The 22,369-nt window shown below is 39.2% G+C and overlaps 1 protein-coding gene across 7 annotated transcripts in view; it reads right to left on the bottom strand.

Moving 5' to 3' along the window:
• Positions 1-22,369, bottom strand: part of UNC13B (unc-13 homolog B) — a 304,136-nt gene that overhangs the window by 150,326 nt on the left and 131,441 nt on the right. For 5 of the 7 annotated variants that reach the window (XM_058523437.1, XM_058523441.1, XM_058523435.1 and 2 more), the window contains exon 8: positions 1,999-2,233. The exons of 1 other annotated variant lie outside the window; for it this stretch is intronic. In XM_058523437.1, the coding sequence (XP_058379420.1) occupies positions 1,999-2,233 (235 nt within the window). Of the gene's footprint in view, positions 1-1,998; positions 2,234-7,150; positions 7,233-22,369 lie in introns of those variants that run through there. One more of the 7 variants, XM_058523439.1, reaches the window with a different exon arrangement.

Genomic DNA, 22,369 nt, shown 5'->3' with positions numbered 1-22,369 from the left:
ATCTAATGCTTAAAAATACAGAGAGGAAAGAGGACCAGAAGCTTTTTTTTTTTTTTTTTTTGCTATTATGTTTTTTTTCTTAAAGTAGGACAATATAAACAACTAAAATCAAATGAATAAAATATGAAAATACTCAATTAACAAACCAGCAAGGAGTAGGAACCAACTACAGAAGGATTCCTGGCATGTATCTTTTTAGAATCAGATTATGAAGAGCGAGAATACTATGTGATGGTTGATATATGAAAAAATTTCACTGAAAATATTCTCAGAGATGATAGTAAACTGACAGAGGATGTTGTCTAGCAGGTAGACAATCATCTGAGGCTCAGGATAAATATTCAAGAGTTTGGAAAGGCAGGCAAAAAAAAATGAGATCGTCCTAAGGTATGGTGAATTTTAGCAAGGAAAAGTATGAGCTAAATGGGAAGGGTTTTTAAAAACTTAACCTCGAACCAATGAAATAACTGATTCAAGGCAAGGATCATCAATGGATGATAAAATCAATGGGTAAAAGTTTGTCGGGGAAACAGAATATTGACCAATCGCAGGTATCACCCCATATATCCTTATTACAAAGGAGAAAGGTAACTTTAAACATAGGAAAAATCTGATATATACCAGATTTCTTAAGCGTGAGATCAAACTAAACATCACCAATAATGAGACAAAGTAACATTATGTGCCTGCTGATACATTGTGAAGGAAACATCATCTATGTAGTGTTTTTGCCAAAAATGTTTAACCTGATTCTAAACATCAAGAAACAATCAGACAAAACCAAATTAAGGGGCATTCTCAAAACAACCGGCCTGGACTCTTCAAAAAATGTTAATGTCTTAAAAGACAAAAAAAAAAAAAAAAAAAGTAAGAGAATTTTGTTCAATTATAGGAGGCTACAGAAACAGAAAAACCAAATGTAATGTACCATGATCCTTGATTGGTTCCTGAATCAAAAAGGAAAAAATATACATACAGAACATTACTGGGACAACTGGAGTAATTTAAATATGGTCTATATATTAAATAATATCATTGTATTATTAAATTTCTTAAGTGTGATTATAGTATTGCGGTTATGGAAGAGAAAGTCCTTTTGCTCAGGAATTATATGCTGAAGTACTTCCTGGTGAAGTAACATGATATCTGCAACTTACTTTCAAACGGTTCTGAAAAAAGAAAATGTATATGTATAAATATATTAGAGAGAATTAGATAAAGCAAACATAGCGGAATGTTAACACCACTGGTAAATCTAGGCAACATGAATATGGGTGTTCATGGTATTATTTCTCTAAATTTTAAGTATAAATTGTTTTCAAAGTTGAGGGAAGAAGGAGGAGCATATACGTATGTATTTGCTTTTATACTCATAATTATATGACAATAGTCTATGGAAGGATACATAAGAAACAAACAAGGGTGGTGAGAACTAGGAGACGGGAAGGGGATGGGGTGGAGGAGGACAACAGGTGTGGGTGGGAGATTCTTTACCTTTACATTTTTTTAACCATGTAAATATTTTATACATTTAAGAAATTAAAATTTGTAAAAAGTTCCAGCAAAAGTACTGAATCTGCTACGGAGAGATCATACTAGTTTTCTTCTGAAGTTCCCAGGGAAATATTTAGGTAGGAAGGATTATCCAAACATTTAACATCTGTGATTTTCTTTTTTAATCTTGGTGAAAGATGTATCAAATCACTGGGCTGGGCAGAGAGGTGAGTAGGTGTTTTTCAGCCATCTACCCCAAGTGGGCATGCTCTAACCAGCTGAGAATCATTGATCATAAAGAGAAATACTACTGATGGAAATGTATAAATGTGAATGTGTGAAAGAGAAAAAAAAAAGACTGAGAATCTACACAAAATGGCTGTAGCCTGCCCTATTATACTGCTGTACTTCCACTACCACCTCAAGTTAGAGCACCCAAAGGTTGTCAGTTGCCTCCTGAAAACTGCATACTAGGAAGAAGAAGTGCTCTGTTTCCATACATACCTGAGGGCCTGCCGTTCTGGATAATCAAGGTCATAACTTTGCATAGAGTCATTGCAAGAATCCCGGGAACTGCCCTGAATTAGCAGCTGCTGTGGCAATCGCACAGCCACAGGGAACTGGTACACAGAAGCATTGGGCTGGGAAGTCGTATGGTAAGGAGGTGGGATGCTATTGCTGGTCTCACTGCGATAGTCACTATCTCGGTCATCGACGGCACTATCAGGATCTTCAAAAGCTGTGGAATAAGCACAGTCAATCAAATCACCCCAGCTTTATTTAGTTCTTCAGAATTTTTTTCTGCTTCTAACTTAGGTAGCCACAAGCCTGGACTTTGACAACAAGAGCAAGCTGAGCTGCACCTGAGCCCTGTGACCTCAAAGCCATGTGCAGAACTGTCTCAATTAATACCCACAAGTCTCTCTCCTTCTCACATGAGATAAGACTCTTCATTTAATTTCAATGCTGATTCTTAGAGGAGTTCCAAGTTGCATTTTCCCAATGCAGAATTCTCTGGAATTCTTTCTCTTCCCACTTTCTCTTTTAACTACACAAAAATGTTTTCTCCCACCCACACACCTTCTCACAGGTACTGTGTCTCCAATACAAACACACAGCCATTCCCACTTCTCTAGCTATCATAACTCTAATGAAAATCTGCTTTTAAACGTCATAAACAAATTCTGGTCCCCTTTTGTTGTTGTTAGCACCTTCGAGTCGATTCCGACTCCTAGCGCCCCTGTGTACAGCAGAGTGGAACCCTGCCCAGTATTTTTGCGCCATCCTCTCACCTGCCGGCACTCTATCAGAAAATGTTCTGCTGCTATTCATAGGGTTTTCATGGCCAATTTTTTCAGCAGTGGGTAGCCAGGTTCTTCTTCCTAGTCTGTCTTAGTCTGGAAGCTCCAGTGAAATCTGTCCACCATGGGTGACCCTGCTGGTATTTGAAATCCTGGTGGCATAGGTTTCAGCATCACAGCAACATGCAGCCACCACAGTATGACAACTGACAGACGGGTGGTATGGTTCCCTGAGCAGGAAACGAATCGGTCCATGGCAGCACGGAACCTTAACCACTAGACCACCAGGGCTGGCTTCTGGTCATCTACTATTATCAAAATGGGGCAATATGCAAAAAATAGCTTTTCCATATCTTACAAAAGAGAAATTGTTGTTTAAAGTTGGCTTGGTGTTTTCAGACTTTAAAAATACGTGGACAGGGCTGGTCCCGTGGCTTAGTGGTTAAGTGCACACGCTCCGTGCTGGCGGCCCGGGTTCGGATCCCGGGGGCGCACCGACGCACCGCTTCTCCGGCCACGCTGAGGCTGCGTCCCACATACAGCAACTAGAAGGATGTGCAACTACGACATACAACTATCTACTGGGCTTTGGGGGACAAAAAGGAGGAGGATTGGCAATAGATGTTAGCTCAGAGCCGGTCTTCCTCAGCAAAAAGAGGAGGATTAGCACGGATGTTAGCTCAGGGCTGATCTTCCTCACAAAAAAAAAAAAAATACGTGGCCAAACCACATAGGCAGGTCCAACATCAGAAGCTGGTCCAGGAAATCAGGAAGGTCAAAGCCAAGACTTAAAATCAAGCCAAAAGCTCTAGATGCAGCTGAGAATAGCAGCAGTCTTACTGTCTTGCTACAATATAGGGTTTTTCTAACAATTCCTGTCAAGCACCTATACCCTGGGCTCAGAATTTCCATCCAAAGCCTGGGCTAAAGGGGAAGAGGAAAACGTATGCACTGCCAATGGGATCTTGCTGACAATGCAGCCAAGTTCATCTAACAGCGGTGACTACAATTTCATAGAATTATTTCTACTTTTCAGGCCAGCACCTGACTGGCTAGTTTTTTCTTGATGTTAGCTACAATGACCACAGTTACAAATCCTGATTCAAGCAAAAATAAAAATATGCAACACTGTGCTTGGAAAGGGAGCTCAACCGAATAGTGTTTTGTAGTTTATTTTATAGAGAAGCCATTTCTGACACCATCCCCATATGTGTATAATTAACAAGGTCCCATATGTTCTTTCTTGCCAAGTTCTATTTGGCTCACAATGAGGAAAAGGAACATTCACCATCCCAAAATGGAGAGACTTTCAGCAGATGATGGACTTCTCATATTGGTAATTATTTTTCAATCTTGGTAGTGATGTGGGCAGTGGAAGCCTTCTGCAGACCATAAGATTAGGCTTTTACAATTGTTCATGTAGGAGTTAAGAAACTGCATCCACCCAGTGGAAATAGAAAACGTTAATAAATTAGAAAAAAATAATCCAGACAGAAATGATAAAACTTGGGAACAAATGGAAAGTAATAGGGAAATGACCCCTTGGCTTCTATGTTAGATGACCCATAGATAATAATTCCACTAAAGGAAACAGGGGGCACAAACATGTGGGTTTTACAAGCAAGGAAGAAAATTTGAACACTGGATTCTAGATAACACTTGTGGGCACAGCTGGAAGTGGGGGTAAGAAGATCCTATGAGCTTTTCCCATCTGAGTTTACAGCAACAACGTGAGGCTAGGAAAAGGGGTAAGGAGGAGATCTAATAGCATTTGAGTTTAAGGTAACACGTGAACATAAGAAAAGAAGAGGAGAGTGATCAGAACTCCAGGGGAAAAAATCAGTGTGAGAAAGAGGCTGACCTTCAAATGGTGAGGAACAATATTATTCAAACAATAGGGAATGCAAAGCACTGTGCTTACAAAGCATTCTGATCACACATTAGGAAAAAGAGACTTGGGAGGCACTGGTTTTAGACCTTGATGCATTTGTTTTTCTGAAAACTAGAAAGAAAGGATCAAGGGACAAAAACTAGTATGCCTTTCAGACTTTATTCTTTCTGAACCCACAGAAGGAGTAAGTGTGAACAAGTCAGGCTGGATTATTCATGCATACAGATGAGGGGGCAACAGCAACAAAAAGACAAGCCAAAAGTCTACTTAAACTCCGACAGGAGAAGTCTTAGCACATAACCCAGAAAACCAAGATTGAGTCTCCAAAGAGGGAGCAGTGATAGACAATCCTATTGATTATGAGGCCAAAGACGGTAGCTCTGCCAGAGTCAGGAACCCATGATCCAGAGCCAGAAACTACATGGATGGACCCTTAATTTCTCACTGCATCTGACCTATTACTCCTAAATAACGCTCTGCTTTTTTATTTTGCTAGGCTAAAGGGAGGAATACTCCAAAACCTTCCTAAAGACTGACAACATTTCTATACTAAAGAAATAAAGGGCAAATATTAAGAAACAAAGTGTCTATGGAAAGAAGAGAATGGGAGTAGAAGAAAAGAGAATATGAAAAGTAGGAGGGGACAGGAGAAAGGACATACAAGTGAGATGAGACAAATAGACAGGCAGACGGCAAAGGCCAGGGTTTCTCCCGCCACACCACTCCCAATTCCCTTAGAAAGTAAACCTCCTGGCACCACTGAGGCTGATTAGAAACTAAAAAGGGAAGTTAAAGAGAAACTCGGAATGAAAGAATTTTGCTTTTAGTGTCGCATGACGATCTCTTACTGGCTCTACACTCTACCCCACAGCACCATTTCAGCTAGAACAGAAAACTCCTGGCTTCACTGAGAACGAGAAGCTGAAGCGCAGGTTTGGTTACCCAGCCTAAGGAGGGCTTGTGAGCTAGTTTGAGGGCACAAGTTGAAAAGCCCCTGGAAAATTTACTCTTTCAAATATTTATTGAGTGCCTACAAGTGCATGGCTAAACAATACAGAAGATTCAGAATACAGAGTCAGTCTAATAGGGGAGAGAAAATATGGATACAAATATAAATGCAAGGAAGTAACTATCCTGAGAAGAGCACAAACCAAATCCTATAAGAGTTGAAGGTAAGGTCACTTCCTGTTAGGGTGAGCAGGGAAAGATTTATGGACGGGATGACTTTGAAAGACTGGTGGGTGTTCAATAGGTGAAGATTGGAAGGGGAAGGGAAATACTTTGTAGAATCTAGATAAAAGCAAAGGCATGAGTAAAGGCCCAATGATGCAAAAGACTACATATATTTTCGAGAAACATTTTGTAGCTCATTTGGCAGATACATAAAAGGACATGGAAGGGAATGATAGAAAATAAACCTGGAGAAGTAGGCTGGGGAAAGTAACCTAATCAGGGGCAAAGATGGGCCCCAGGCACAGAATAGGCACTCAAAGAAAACTGAATGAAATACTGAACAATGAGGCTCTCTGGTCTGTGGTGCTCCTGGATTGAGTCCCTGATTTTAAATCCAGAGTACAGGTAGAACTTTATCAGCCAGAAAAGAAAGGAAAGAGAATGCGAACCTTTTTATTCATGGCTTAGTTACTTTTTTCTAGTTGAAAACCTTCAAGTTATCTGAGCTCTCTTAGGCTGCCTTTGAGCAGTTCCTTAGTGGAAATACTCAGGATTCAAACCACAAATACATGCTCCTTGAGAAATTCCAAGGACAGGACAAAATTTGGCCCCTCTTAGCAGCTATTGGATACCTAATCCCTGGGACTCAACCAAACCCCCTGTCAGATGCGTAACACAGCCAGCAATGTCAGCCTAGCGCCGTGTATCTTGCTAGAAAGAACTGGCTGCCCACTCTTCAAGCTCTCAAACTAAGTCGGCCTCCAGCCTAGCCGGGCTGCTTCCAGGAAAGTCAAACCGTGTCCTCAGCCTCTTGTTCACTTCACAAAACCAATGACCTCTCCCAGAATGAAACTTGTCCTTCTAGTCACTGCACTCCTTAGCCAAGAGACCAAAGGAAAGGGCTTCCTACATTAGGTGGCTGATGGTACTACTTGTCTGTGGGAAAGAAAAGTCAGGAGATCCTGTCAGGATTATAACTGCAACTTTGGTTTGAAATTTCTCTCTCTCTCTCTCTCTCTCTCTCTCTCTGTCTCTCTCTCTCTCTCTCTCTCTCTCACACACACACACACACACACACACACACACACACACACACACACAGTCTCCAAGAAACCAGCCTGAAAGGATATAACATTTCACTGCAGGTAATGTCTCCTGAGATTAACTACAGGAGGCAAGGGGAATGAAACTACATATACATGTATGCATGAATATCCAGCTTCATAGTTCACAGGGAGTATGTTAAAGGGTAAGATCAAGAAAATTATAAGGAATTCAAATTCTTACGTACTCTGATGCTCTCCCCAGCCCAAATAGGTCCAGTGACCTAAGAAAACCACAGGTGGCAGCAAAGAAGAGTAACAGAGACAATTTTAGGAAAACTTCAAGTCATTTCCCCATCCCGCCAATTATTATATACCCTACCTTACTTGAGCCTACTCTACTTGTATTCCATTAATTTTACAACATGTAGAGAGCATCTCCCTGCTTCCAAGCACAAGACAAATCTACAAAGTACTTTTGCTCTCTGCTATTCTCCATATAGAGAATAACAAAAAACTACTGCTCCCATACTCTTTTAAACCTCCTTCTGGCCTAGGTCTCTCTCAGAACATCATCATTTCAGAGATGATATACCCTTCCTTATTCAAAATGAGAAAAATTCGACCTGCCTCTAAGAAACCCTTCCTCATCTCTCTATTCACCAAACCAGACCCTACCACAGTACATCCACGAGAAGCTCAAATCCGATACAGTGGGAAAGAGTGTGATGCCCTTGTCTGAAAGCAATGATGTCCAATTTTGCTGCTTTCTATTGAAAGCTAAAAGGCCAAAGAATGGCATTAATCTCTAATCTTCCAATATGTAACAAAACATTGTAGCTTGTTGGGTGCTCAAAGATAGCCACTTTTTTCAGAACTGTCTATAAATTTTCAATAAAATCCATTAAAACAGGGGCCGGCCCAGTGGCCTAGCAGTTAAGGTGGCATAGTGGTTAAGTTTGCGCACTCCGCTTCGGCGGCCCAGGGTTCACAGATTCAGATCTTGGGCATGGACAGATGTACCACTTGTCAAGCCATGCTGTGGCGGAGTCCCATATAAAGTAGAGGAAGATGGGCATGGATGTTAGCCCAGGGCCAATCTTCCTCAGCAAAAGGAGGAGGATTGACAACAGATGTTAGCTCAGGACTAACCTTCCTCACACACACACACACACAAAAATCCATTAAACACAGAAGCTTTGGGCCAGCCCAGTGGCATAGTGGTTAAGTGCGAGCGCTCCACTGCAGCAGCGGGTGGTTTGGATCCCGGGCACACACTGATGCATCGCTTGTCAAGCCATGCTGTGGCAGAGTCTGATACAAAGTGGAGGAAGATGGGCACGGATGATAGCCCACGGCCAATCTTCCTCAGCAAAAAAGAGGAGGATTGGTGACAGATGTTAGCTCAGGGCTAATCTTCCTCACAAAATAAAAAAACACCCAGAAGCTTTGAATGATAGGAGAAAACTGAAAACATTTTCTATTCATTTTTCAAAATAAAAAATTCAATATTAATTAAATTTAAATCCTATCTCATATCCAAAACTGAATTTGAGGCAACTAACGTGACAAAGAAATCACTAAAAATAGGCCTTTTTCCCAAGAAACAAGGACTAATTTAGCTTCATAGTTAAGAATACGGGTATTGAAGTCAAAGCTAAGTTCTTCTGGCTCTGCCACGTACTAGCTATATGATCTTGACAAAGTTATAGATGTTTCTTCATCTGTAACCTGAGAATAATGATAGTATGAGTCTCACTTGGTTACTGTAAGGGTTATAAGAGAAAAATGCACGTAAAGTGCTTAGCACAGGTCCCTGGAACATGGTGTGCAGTTAGCATTTATTGTTGTTTTGTCACGTTGCCAGGTTTTTGCTCGCATTATAGGTTCCTAAAAGATAGGTGGCAGAGGGCCGGCCCCGTGGCTTAGCGGTTAAGTGCGCGCGCTCTGCTGCTGGCGGCCCGGGTTCGGATCCCGGGTGCGCACCGACGCACCGCTCCTCCGGCCATGCTGAGGCTGCGTCCCACATACAGCAACTAGAAGGATGTGCAGCTATGACAGACAACTATCTACTGGGGCTTTGGGGGAAAAGTAAATAAATAAAATCTTAAAAAAAAAAATAGGTGGCAGAAAGATCAGCATACTCTGACAGTCCTAATGTCTGCCGAGGGACTGTCAATGTCTGGATTAGAAAGCCCTCAGTTCTGAGGATGCGGCTCCCTTGAAAGTCTGCCATAAGACTCAAGATTCTGGAAGCATCAAATGATGCCAATGCAGGCTGGTTTCATCACCTAAGCAAACTCCTAATCCTGGGGATATGGGATTACTAATTAGTCACAGGCTGTTTAATTTAACTATGCACTGAGAGTCAGTTTTCCTCCTATGTACTTACCTTCTTCCTGCCACCTTCTTCCTGCCACCTATGTCTCTTCTTCTCACCCCTCAGAAAAGATATATGCTGGTTTAGTGTGCCATTTTTTAATTTTAATAATTTATTTAACTTTCTAGCCATGGGGGAGAGGAGGTTTAGAAGAAAATTATCCCAGGCTATAGCACAGTTGCCATAGCAACTGCTAGAGGCTAACTACCTTGTTTCTTTTTAAAAGAAAAATGGAAAATAATCACATAGAACTTCAGAATATGTCTAGCAACCTAGATTGCTCCAGGCAAGTGACAATGATGTTTCTCAATGAAACTCTGGGCCCAAAGAAGCCTCTCCTTACAGGATACTGCCTCATCCTTGAATGCTCCACAGCATTGCACAGCAGTTTCTTGTACACAGTAAGTGCTTAATAAATATTCATTGAATGAATAAATCTAACAAATGATCTGATTCCTCTACTGGGTCCATCCCTAACTCAGGAAAATAACAACAGTTACGCTCTCTGACCAACCAGTTCCCTATTCTCACTTCAGCCTGGTACCATTATAAGAGAAATAACACCAGTTTAATCAAGGAAGTTTCCTTCCCCACCCCAAAAATGCAATAAAACATCTCACTAGCCAGTAGAACAATTACTGAGGATAGGCAGGCTTTGCTAGGCATAAGTACCGAGAAAGGGAGAGGAGAAATATTCCAGGAAAAGGAGATTATATATGCAAAGGCACCTTCAGTGAACTGAAAACAGTTCTAGCATATCTGAGTGAGAGGCTAGGGTTATAAAAGATCAAAGGAGTCTAAGTAATGTTTAGAAATTTAGTAATGTTAGGAATTTGGAATTATCTGGAGGGTAATACAGAGCTATCACAGCTCTTAAGAAGCAGAGAGACAGGATCTAATTTGTCCTTTTAGAAAGAGAACGGTGCACCATGCAGTGTGGCCAATAGTTGGTAGAGTAAGGGGACTGGAGACTGGTGTCAGGGAGGCTGGTAAGGAAGCTATTGCACTGACCTGATGATGGCTTGAACTAGAGAAGCGGCAGAGGGAGTGAAGTGGATACATTAATGAGATATTTTGGAGGTAAAATCAGTAGGGTTTAATAATTAATTGAATGTGGGAAGTGAGGAGAATAAGGACTAAACAATATTGCCTAGGTTTTTAGCTTGAGCTACTGAGTGGATATGACATCAGTCATTAAGAAGAGAGATACAAAAGAGGGGCAGGTTGAGGGAGATGATGAATTCAGTGTTAGATATTTTGACTCTGAGGTATCTATTGGACATCTCAAATGAGTATCTCTGGTAGACAGCTGGATATACAGGTGTGGAGCTGAGAAAAGAGATGCAGAGCAGAAGACTTGGAAGTTTCCAGAATACAAGCTACCCACAAGGACAGGAATTTTTCTGCTTTGTTCTTTGCTTTATCTTCAGTGCCTAAACAGTGCCTGGAACAAAGTAGAAGCTCAACAAATATTTGTAAATGAACAGATAAAAATTAAAAAGTAAGTAAATAAGAATAATAAGGCAGCGAATGCAGGATGAGAGGAAAAAAAGACTACATAAAAGGAGGGGGGGAACCTAAGGAACAGACACATTTAAAAAGAAGACACAAATTATAAAAAGAAGAACTGACAATACAAAGTGTTGGTGAGGATGTGGAGTAACTGGAACACTCATACATCGTTGGCAAGAATGCAAAGTGGTAGGCCACCTTGGAAAACAATCTAGGCATTTCTTATTAAGTTATACACATACCATACAACCCAGCAATTCCCCTCCTATATATTTACCCAAGAGAAATAAAACCATGTTCACACAAAATCCTGTACCTAAATGTCTACAGTTGCTTAATTCATATTCACTAAAAACTGGAAACACAAGTGACCTTCAATTGATGAACAGATAAACAAACTGTAGTACATCCATACAGTAGAGTACTACTCAGGGATACAAGGAAATGAACTAGTGACACACAGAGATGAATCTCAACTGCATTATGATAAGTGAAACAAGTCAGACTCAAAAAGCTACATACTACATGATTCCATTTATATGATTTTCTGGAAAAGGCAACACTATAGGGACAGAATACAGATTAGTGGTTTTCATGGGCCAGCAGTGAGAGAGGTTGACTACAAAGGGGTTTAGGGAACTTTTAGGATTGATGGAACTGCTCTATTTCTTGACTATAGTTGTGGTTACATGACTGTATGTGATTGCCAAAACTCATAAGACTATATACTAAAAGGGAGAATTTTACTGTATGTAAATTATATCTTAACAAATCTGACTTAAAAAAAAATAAAAGAAGAGTCCATAAAGGAGCCTGTGAAGAAGCCAGAGAGGAAGAAAACCATGGCAGTGTGGTCCCTGAAGTCAGGAAAAACAAGGTTTCAAGGAGAGAGTGGTCAACAAGTGTTAAGTGCTACAGAGTAGTCAAAATAAAACTGAAAAAGGCCTACTAGATTTAGAAACAAAGAGGTTACAATAACTTTAATGAAAGAAATTTTAATGAGTGAAAGCTAGGGTATAGACCGTTTAGAAGCAAATGAAAGCACATGCAATGGAAGAAGGAGAATCAAGAGATTCCATACTTCATACAGTAAAATGTTCAATGTGAGCTAGGTGGAGGGTACTGCTTGTCACAGGATGCCAAAGAGGAAGCAAACAGGGAAAAGACAATGGCCAAATGTGTCACAGAAAAAACTCTGAGTACACCAAGAGATTAGAAAACCAGCAACATTCTCAAATTCTCAACACGTATCACATGACCGTCCAACTGACAATTTTAATGAGCATGCCAATGTTTCCCACCTCCGTAGAGCCTCAAACCTCTCCAGTTCACATACTTAACAAATGAATAACTAATTATCCTCTAGCTCAGTGGCACCTGATGCTAAGAGTCAGGCAGTCAAGAAAACTAGAGCCTCCATTGGCAATGACACTGAATTTACAATGTTAACAGCTCTCTTCAGATATGTTAGCACACCAAGTATACCTCAAGTCCAAAACCACTGAACTCCAGACACTTCAAAACCAGAAATCATAGGACCATTCCTAAAATTCCTCTCTCCTTATCTCCCATGTCCCATCTGTCAACAAGCTTAGCAGTTAATTCCACTGAAGTCTCCTCCCTATTGTCCCTTCCTCACTGGTTTCACTGTCCTTACCAGGGAACTTATTACCTCATGCCTGAATTATTACAGTAGAGTTTTGCTTGGACTTATGAACTTCTAATCTCTGTCCCATTCAATATACTCAGCAGATGGCAACGACACTAATTTCCTAAGCCCAGCTTCTAATCACATCATTAGCTCACTCTTTATAAAACAGTATATTTATCTTCCTGGCTTTCAAAACCCTCTATAATCTGATACCCAATAAATTTCAAACCTCACTGTTAACCAGTCCCCCACAACAAAACTTTTGTTACTGGCAAACAAGTATTGTCACAGTTCCTATGCTTGCCATACTCAGGAGATGGAGAGAGGAATGAGCACAATTTCCCCTATCTGTCCCCCAACTTTTGAAGCTGGAATATCCTTCACTTCCACTCCCATGGGAGTGTATAACGGAAATGGTTTGAGTTTTGGAACCAGATAAACCTAGATTCAAAGCCGTCACTTACTAGCTGTGTGACCTTAGGCTGGTTAACTTCTCTCCACTTGTTCATCATTTATAAATGTGAAAAGTAATACCACTTACCTCTCAAATTTGCATAAGTATTGAAAATCATGTGTGTAGCATTTAACTACCATGTGCTAGACAAATGGTAACTACTCAGTAAACATTCCCTATCCTCCCTTATATAGTTGGTACCCTTTCTTAAGTTCCACTTAAACAACTCTCTTAAACAATGCTCAATGACTATAGTACAGTGTCTCTGTTATCAAAATAAAAACCATCTGCCTGTTTCTTAAAAAGTTAAACATACACCTGCCCATATGATCCAGCCATTCCACTCCTAGGTATTTAACCCAAAGAAATGAAAACATATGATCATGCAAATGTTCATATTATTCATGAAAACTAGAAACAACCCAAATGCCTATCAACAGGTGAATGGATAGACAAAATGTGGTATATCCATATAATAGAACACTCCTCAGTAAATAAAAAGAAACGAATTACTGATACATTTAACAAAATGGATGAATCTCAAAATCCTTATGCTAAGTGAAGGAAGCTAGACACAAAAGAGTACATACTGTATGGTCCCATTTATATACAACTCTAGAACACCAAATTTAATCTGTAGTGATAGAAAGCCTATCAGTGGTTGCCTGGAGCCAGAGGTGGGGAGAAGGATGAATGCAAAGGGTATGAGGAAACATTTAAAGATAATGGAAATGCTCTGTATCTTGATTGTGGTGGTAGTTTCATTGGTATACACATCTGTCAAAACTAATCAAACTGTACTTCAAATGGGTGATTCTTTTGTATGTTTATTATATCTCAATAAAGTTGATTTTTAAAAAACACTTGCCTTAAAACTTGATTATTTTATTGCTTGCCTTTGTCCAATCCATACCATTCCTAGCCTAGGTTCTAAGTTCCTTGAGTGTGTAATATCCAAGTCTTAGACTTCCTTTATGTTCCTCCCAATGCTCAGCAGAGAAATCCTATACTGAAGGAGATAACTAAATAAAGCAGGTTCTTCTTAAACTTAGAAAACAGTGTTTTTATAAGAATTACTTGAGACTCTTGTTTAAAGTGCAGATTCCTAGACCCCACTCCTAGAGATTCTAATTCAAAATACCTGGAGTAGCTTAGAAATTTGCATTTTTCATTGTTGTTGTTGGAAACTGCCTTTTCAATAAGCAATTTGAGGACTCTCATACCAATGATTCTTGAATTACATTTTAAAAAACACAGCTGTAGAATTTCCTATATGAACAAAGCCAGTCTCAGACAGAAGCACAGTGCTCCTGCACTGATGGAAGGAGGCAGTCAGATGCACTATCCTACTGAGCTCGACGACCAGTTCAACGTGATTGTACAGGTAAGTGAAAAAATTCTAGCAGGTTCAGGACCCAATTAAAGATGAATCCTCTTTCTTAGAAGGCAAAGCTTCTATACTTATCCCTGTTGACTAGGCTATAGCAATATACTCACAGGCTTCTTCTGCCTATTTCGTCTTGTTTCTAGTGGAAATGTAAGAAAGCAGAAATAGACACATTCAAAAATAAGGTCTATGGTTATCAAAAAAAACACCCCTAAGCAACTGTTACATCACCAATTAATAGTGCAGTGCTGGTCAATTTTTCCATAACAATGAAATGAGAGGCTATTTGAGCCCCAGACTTCAAGTGAACAGCCATATGTCTAGGCAATGACAGGAGTCACCTATCAAGTACCAAATTGTAGTAATTACCAGGTGGCTCACAAAGGACAATAAAGCCAAACATTAGAAATTATTCCCTTTCCTTTTTCAAGACAGTAGATTAGGTAAGTACCACAGAATCTCTCTTTCCATGGAAAAGAGTAAAGAACCTATAATTAAGAAAAGCACTTCAAACCTAACATGGGGAATAACAAAAAGAAAAGAAACTATTGACCAACTTCCTTGTGAATATAGATATAAAAATCCAAAATAAAATACAAGTAAATCAAACGTAGCATTATATTAAAGGAATAATTTACCATAATCAAGTAGGGTACATTACAGGAAGGCAAAGATGATTTATTAATAGAAATTGATTAATGCATTCATCACATTAATAACTCAAAGGAAAATACCCATGAACAACTGAGTAAGTACTATTAATGCATTTTGAAATGTTCAACATCCACTCCTTATTTTTAATATAAAAGCTACACTACTACATGGTATAGTGTGTTAAACTACACCAACGGAGGTACTGAGCAAAATTCAGAATATGGGAAACTCCATAAGTCAAACAAAACCATGTAATCAAATGGTTTGATGGCTTCCATAAAAAACTGAAAGGAAAAACTTAAAAGATAGAAGAAGAACCCATAGATTAAAAAAGAATTATAAGGTATATCAAAAAGAGAAAAAAGGCAAAGATAAACTCTAAGGTTTAGTGACACACATTTGAGTGATAAAATATAAAGAAAAGCAGGGGCCGGCCCCAGTGGTGTAGCAGTTAAGTTCGACTGCTTTGATTTGGTGGCCCAGGGTTGGCCGGTTTGGATCCTGGGCGAGGACCTACACAATGCTGATCAAGCCATGCTGAGGCGGTGTCCCACACAGAACAACTAGAAGGATGTACAACTATGACATACAACTATCTACTGGGGCTTTGGGGAGAAAAAAGGAAAAAAGGTGGAAGACTGGCAACAGATGTTAGCTCAGGGTCAATCTTCCTCAAAAAAAAAAAAAAAAGCAAAGGAAGTCACTATCATAAAAGTCGAGATAGTAGTTACTTTCAGAAAGGAGGAGATTGTGATTGGGAAGGTGCATGTGGAGGGCTTTCCAGGGTACCAAGTAAAGGTTTATTTTTTGCCTATCTTATATTAATTCATTAAACAAAACATTTGTTTCATGAGGTTGTCTATATATCCATGTTCTATTCTACAATTAAATAGATTTTTTTAACGCATCAAACAAACTGCTCATATCACTACAACCACCACCATCTGCTTGTTTCATTCCTCTGCATAAAGTCTTCAAAGGCTCCCTGCTATCTTCAAGGTAAAATATAAACAGCTTGCTATGGCATTCAAAACCCTTCTCTGGCCTCATCTCTGAACCTTCCCTACTCTTATCCCCTGCCCTCAAGCCTTCCAGAATTTTCGACACACTTAAGTCATGCTTTTTCATCTTAGTGTCCTAGTATCATAAACTGTTTTCTCCTTCTTTACTTAACTGACTTCTACTCATCTTTCAAAACTCAATTTATGCCAGAGATTTGAGGGGAGGGAGGGATGAATAAGTAGAGCACAAGGGAATTTTAGGGCAGTGAAACTATTCTGTGTGATACTATCAGGGTGGATATGTGTCATTATACATTTGTCAAAACCCGTGGAATGTAAAACACAAAGAATGAACCACAATGTAATCTATGAACTTGGACTGATTTTTTAAATTTTTAAAATTTAGCTATCATTTTCTCTGGGAAGTCTTTCCTAACCATCCCAAATTTATGGACTTACTGAGCTCGAGTCCAGAGAGGATTAAATTTTCTTCCTTTAGACTCCCCTACCATTCACTAATCACATGGTACTAGTTACATGTTTCTTCCTCTCTGGACTTGAGCTCACTAAGGTCAGGGACTTGCATCTCTATAACTCCAGAGCCTAGCATGGTTCTTGGCATGAGGAAGAGTTGTCCAATAACTGTTTGTGTAATGAACAATTCTATCAATTATTGATATCTACAACAATTCTGTCAATCACGTTTTATCAAATTCATTTCTTACCACTTTGTACCAAGGAAACCTATAATAAGAAGCCATAAGATGATCATGCTTTTATGAGAATAACAGACCGTTTTTTATATATATATATATATATATATATATATATGTAACAAACACTGAGCCCAGGTTAGGCGCTTAAGCGTGGCCATCAAATGAAACTCTGAAACATTAATCTGACATTTTTTGTGTGTATGTGTGTGAGGAAGATCAGCCCTGTGCTAACATCTGCCAATCGTCCTCTTTTTTGTTTTTGTTTTTGTTTTGTTTTTTTTTGCTGAGGAAGACTGGCCCTGGGCTAACATCCGTGCCCACCTTCCTCCACTTTATATGGGACACCACCACAGCATGGCTTTCCAGGCGGTGCGTCGGTGCACGCCTGGGATCCGAACCAGCGAACCCTGGGCTGCCTCAGGGGAGCGTGCGCACTTAACTGCTTGCGCCACCGAGCCGGCCCCAATCTGACATTTTTAACAAGCATAACCGTGTGGCATAGTAATTGAACACAGATAATAATAAGTTGATGTAATGACGACAATTAGCCACCTCATTCTTTCTGGAAAAAGGCAGGATAGAAATAAATAAATGAGGGAGTCAGAAGACTACAATTAACATTATTTTTATAAGCCAAACCATATCGTTACAGTTTCTCTCTTTTCTCTGTTAGTCTGCCAGCACCTATAACCAGCATCAATATCAGCTGTTTCCACTGATATGACACGTACAGTGTAAAACTCATCACTCACTTGTACAGACAGAAGTCCTAGACCCACTGCACTGCCCTGCTACTAAAATAAGACTCCCTGCACAGTCTAAGGAGTCCATATCTAGTATATTTTCCTGTCTCTGAGAGTCCTAGTCCTGGACTAGAGGTAGCAGAAGCTGTGGATTGACTGATCCTTTACTCCCACCACCTAGGAAGGAGGATGTTCTGGCCAGTAAGAGGTTCCTTGGCCAGGACTGAGGGAGTGGAGTGGGTTATCTTCTGAATCCTCCCTTGATACTTTTCATTTATCCTACTATAAATATCTTTATTTTCAATTAATACATTCCAATTAGCTTCTTCAAAAGTCATCTCTAAACTCATCTCCTCTGGAAAGCATTCCTGAACAAACTGGATGCCATTCTTAACCATTTGTTTCTTCCTCTGTCACCTCAACACTTTCCTATTTCCAAAATATTACTATTGAAAATGAACTGAAAGGAACTGCCCAAAATTAAAATATAAGCATAAATACAAGTTGATAAACCAGAGAAGGAAGTTTGAACAGGACAACAAACAAATAGGAGGGCCCAGTTATCAAGAGCCAAAATAGGAAGTCAGGAAATAAGAGGACCAGGAAAGAAGAAGAGGGAATGACAGGCTAAGCAGGCAAGCAGGAAGGAGATTCTGAGTGAATCACAGCACAGAAACTGTCGCCTGTAGCTGTTTTCACTGTGCTCTCTGCAGTGTGATTTGGAGGAAGGCTGGCTATACCAAAAGACTAAGGGAGGAGAAAGTACTCTCACATTTTGCTAGTGGTGGTGAAAACAATACAGCCTCTATAGAGGACAGTTCTGTAATACCTTCCAAAGTGTTAAATGCAGAACGCTTTGATCTAGTAATCTCAATACCAGCTTTTCATCCAATATGTATACATGTATGAAATTATATATGTAAAATGATATCAACTTCAGCACTGTAACAGTAAATATTGGAAGCAACTTAAATGTTCATTAATAGCATTTCAAATCCTAGTATATACCCAAAAGAACAAAAGACAGATACTCAAACAAATATTTGTACACAATTGTTCACAGCAGCACTACTCATAATAGCCAAAAGTTGGAAAAAAAACCCAAATGTCCATCAACTATGAATGCATAAACAAAAGGTGGTATATTCATATAATGAAATATTTAGCCATATAAAAGAATAAAGGACTGATACATGCTACAACTTGGATGCACACTGAAAACATTATGGTAACTGAAAAAGCCAGTCACAAAAGGTCACAGTATAATTCCATTTATATGAAATATCCAGAATAGGTAAATCCATAGAGACAGAAAGTAGATTAGTGATTGCCTGGGACTGGGGGTAGGGGACGAATGGGGAGTGACACTTAGGGTACGGGGACTCCTTTAGGGGTGATGAAAATGTTTTGAAATTATAAAGAGGTGATGGTTCCATAGCATTGTGAATGTACTAAATGTCACTGAATTGTACACTTTAAAATGGTTAATCTTATGCAAATGAACTTTATCTCAATTTTAAAAATGTCCATTAATAGGGACTGGTTCTCTACATGTCGTATATATCATATATACTGCTAAGTGGAAAAAAAAGCAAGGCAGGTAACTGTGCAAAGCCCACTACCATTCGTGAGGGGGTATGTATATGTATAAGTATATGCATACACATACATATACACACATGTATATGTTTGTGAACGCATTAAGTCTTTCTAAAGAAATCCACAATAAATGGTCACTGTGGCTGCCTCTGGGCAAAAACTGAATGGTTAAAGAATAGGGTAGAGAAAAAAACTTGTTTTTTATAACATACACTGTATCTTTTGATACAAAAACAAACCTCATGCATGTGGTTCCTTAAAAAAATAAATAAAGTGTGCGGGAAAGTCCTAGGTTTGAGGTAACCAAGAATCAGCTATCGGGGGAACACCGGAATGATTAGGATACTTTAATGCAAGAGCCAGAAATATGTGACTCAGATAAAGTGGTAAATGGTGGAAGAAAGACTGCAAAGAAGGAATATGAGCTCTGGACCTCCACCTTCTGGGATTTTAGAAATGAGACGGGAAAACAGAGGAAATTGATGAGGTGGGAGAATCTGCAGGACAGAGCCCAGCTGGCCATACAATCCTATTTTCCTGCAGGGCATGTGGTCCTAGATAAATAAGCCAAAGCAATCAGTGACATAAGGCTTGCTCTCCTGCTTCTAGTGCTCACAGAACTAGGTCTCCAGTCATAGCCACCAAAATTTTAACTGGCACAAAACCTTCAATCCTACAATGGATTTAAAAGCAGAAAGGGCAACAGGTGACAAAAAGGACACTACGGATCTGAAGTAAAAGTAAGAAAAGGCTCTTACTTTTCCTAAAGGCTCTTACTTTACCAAAGGAGTGAATCTGTCCAACTGGGCCAGCTGTGTATCTTCACTGTTTGAAGAAAACTGTGTACAGCAGAGGGACTCGCTTCCTTCTGCACATTAGCAAGTACAGCTTTGACATCGCCCTGCTCCCTCCAAGCCAATATGCTCGACATATAATTTGGCATCTTTTTAATCCTCTCCCCATACTTTTTATTTATCCTACTATGAATACTCTTTCCTTTCAATCAACACATTTCAATTAGCTCCTTAAAGCTCATCTCTAAACTTTTTTGCTTATTCTTCTACCACCTCAGCATTTTCCTCTCTATTTCCAGAGTATCACTATGTGCCTACCAAGGATTATTGCATAAATTAACATATTCAAGTTGCTGCATTTGTGTATTTGTCCTCTTCTGACCTGAGTCTAGGTTATGAGCCACGTCTCCTGATTCTTTCTGCATCCTCCCATTAGTTCTTCCTTGGATCCCACAAATATACCGTCTGGTCTAGGTATCTACTCATTAAGAACAAGAATACTCCAGAAAATATAGAAGCCTCTGGGGAAGAGGAAACAACAAGATATAATGGATAAGCTTGACCTCACAAGCTTTGGATTTCTTGTCTGTAATACTTGTCTGGAGCCTCAAAGCTTCATAAGAGAAAGTAGGAAGAGTATGACAATTCTCTTTCTGTCCAGCAACTGCTAAAAAGTTTTCATTTCTACTAAGGATATACATGAGCACTCTAATGCTTTAAACTACCTTACAATACAGCTGACAAAGCTTTAGTCATTGCCAACCTCACATCTCAGTTACCTGAATAAGAGTACAGCAGTCTTAATTGCAGAAACATCCTAGGAATCTATAAGCTCTGGAGAAAGTAAATTTCTACACAAAGAAAAAGGATGCTATCTTCCAAACACTGCAAATTACACTCCCTTTCAATAATAATTGTTTTCCTTTCCTTTTTTTTTTTTTTTTGCAGAAAGGCCAAATTGTCTTTCCCTAAAACCCAGGTGGGATGAGGTCTCTTAGGGGCAAACAACCAGGTTTCATTCACTGGTATCTAACATATCCGAGAGTGAGACTAATAGCTGTGTAGATCCCAAAACAAACAGAAGACTTCATACCTACCCCTGCAATTCACTAGTTTCATGAAGAAAAAATCCTATCACTCAAGGAACAATGGAAATTCTAAGAAAAAGTTTAGAATACTTACTAAATTCTACTAGAAGATCATGGATGGTAGGCTCATGGGTATTAGTTCCATTACTATGCTCCAAAACTTGCATATGTTACATGTGTTCTTCCATATATTCAAATACTGCATAATTAAAATTTTAACTTATTTTTTAAAAAGAAAAATTAAGATTTGAAAGAGTATACACCAAACTGTGAAAAGTAGTTATCTCAGAGTGGACTGGAGAGGGGGTATTACAAAGAATTTTCACTTACTATATTATACATTTCTGAATCATCTGAAGATTTTTATACTGAACATGTTATGTGTTTCTATTTTATTTTAAGTTTAAAGTAAAAAGGTGACTTATTTAGTATGTTGGGGAAAGAAAATTCTTCACAACATCATGCAAAGTGACCACAAAGAATTCAAAATTAGTGAGGAAAGTAACATATTCTGTGGACATAAATTGCCAGAAGTTTTTGTTTTTTTAATTTTAATTTTTGTTTATTGCAGTAACATCGGTTTATAACATTGTATAAATTTCAGGTGTACATTATTATACTTCTATTTCGGCATAGATTACGTCATGTTCACCACCAAAATACTAATTACAACCCATCACCACACACATGTACCGAATTATCCCTTTCACCCTACTCCCTCCCCCCTTCCCCTCTGGTAACCACAAATCCAATCTCTGTCTCTATGTGTTTGTTTATTGTTGTTATTATCTACTACTTAATGAAGGAAATCATACGGTATTTGACCTTCTCCCTCTGACTTATTTCACTTTGCATAATACCCTCAATGTCCATCCATGTTGTCACAAATGGCTGGATTTCATCATTTCTTATGGCTGAGTAGTATTCCATTGTGTATATATACCACAGCTTCTTTATCCATTCGTCCCTTGATGGGCACTTAGGTTGCTTCCAAGTCTTGCCTATTGTGAATAACGCTGCAATGAACACAGGGGTGCATGTCTCTTTACGCATTGGTGTTTTCAGGTTCCTTGGATAAACACCCAGCAGTAGAATAGCTGGATCGTATGGTAGTTCTATCCTTGATTTTTTGAGGAATCTCCATACTGTTTTCCATAGTGGCTGCACCAGTTTGCACTCCCACCAGCAGTGTATGAGAGTTCCCTTCTCTCCACATCCTCTCCAACATATGTTGTTTCCTGTCTTGTTAATTATAGCGATTCTGACAGGCGTGAGGTGATATCTCATTGTAGTTTTGATTTGCATTTCCCTGATAGTTAACGATTTTGAATATCTTTTCATGTGCCTGTTGGCCATCTGTATATCTTCTTTGAAGAAATGTCTGTTCAGGTCTTTTGCCCATTTTTTAATTGGGTTGGTAGTTTTTTTGTTGTTGAGATGCATAAGTTCTTTATATATTTTGAGATTAAGCCCTTATCAGATGTATGG

This window comes from Diceros bicornis, chromosome 28 (genome assembly GCF_020826845.1).
Source record: "Diceros bicornis minor isolate mBicDic1 chromosome 28, mDicBic1.mat.cur, whole genome shotgun sequence".
Lineage (NCBI taxonomy): Eukaryota > Metazoa > Chordata > Mammalia > Perissodactyla > Rhinocerotidae > Diceros > Diceros bicornis.
This window is presented reverse-complemented; position numbering and strand designations above follow the sequence as displayed.